We start from the raw sequence: 516 nt of genomic DNA on the forward strand, positions 1-516 counted from the left end.
ATTTGTGCTTCCAAAAGGCGAAGTTGCTCCCTGTGCTGTTTCAAAGGGGTTTGCTGGGGTACTTGCCTTGCTGCCCCCTTGAGCTCCTCCAAAGCCAAAGCCTGTAGATGAACCAAATAGAGATGTTGCACTTGTGGCTGTGCTACCGAAGCTGGGTGCTGGTGATCCAAAGGCTGGGGCAGTTGTTGCTGGTGCTCCAAAAGCAGGAGGATTGGCAGTTGATCCAAAGGCTGGAGTACTTGTGGTGGAGCCAAAAGCTGGGGTGCTTGTTGCGGGTGCCCCGAATGATGGAGGACTCGTTACAGTTCCAAATGAAGGAGTGCTTGTTTGACTGCTTGTTGCACCATATGCTGGGGGTGCTGTTGTTGGTACACCAAATGAAGGGGTGGTTTTTGGTGTACCAAATGCTGCTGTGCTTGTAGTTGAGCCAAAGGCTGGTGGATTTGTTGTTGGTGCTCCAAAACCTTGAGTATTTGTTGGCAGAGCACCAAAGCCCTGTCCTGTAGTAGAACCAAA

At 51.0% G+C, this 516-nt stretch overlaps 1 protein-coding gene across 1 annotated transcript in view; it reads right to left on the reverse strand.

The window, feature by feature from the left end:
* Positions 1 to 516, reverse strand: part of LOC119586272 (nuclear pore complex protein DDB_G0274915-like) — a gene marked incomplete in the record, with an annotated part of 20,387 nt that overhangs the window by 6,676 nt on the left and 13,195 nt on the right. Inside the window, 1 exon segment of the mRNA XM_037934977.1 lies at positions 1 to 516. Coding sequence (XP_037790905.1) covers positions 1 to 516 — 516 coding nt within the window.

The sequence above is a fragment of the Penaeus monodon genome, chromosome 21 (genome assembly GCF_015228065.2).
Source record: "Penaeus monodon isolate SGIC_2016 chromosome 21, NSTDA_Pmon_1, whole genome shotgun sequence".
Lineage (NCBI taxonomy): Eukaryota > Metazoa > Arthropoda > Malacostraca > Decapoda > Penaeidae > Penaeus > Penaeus monodon.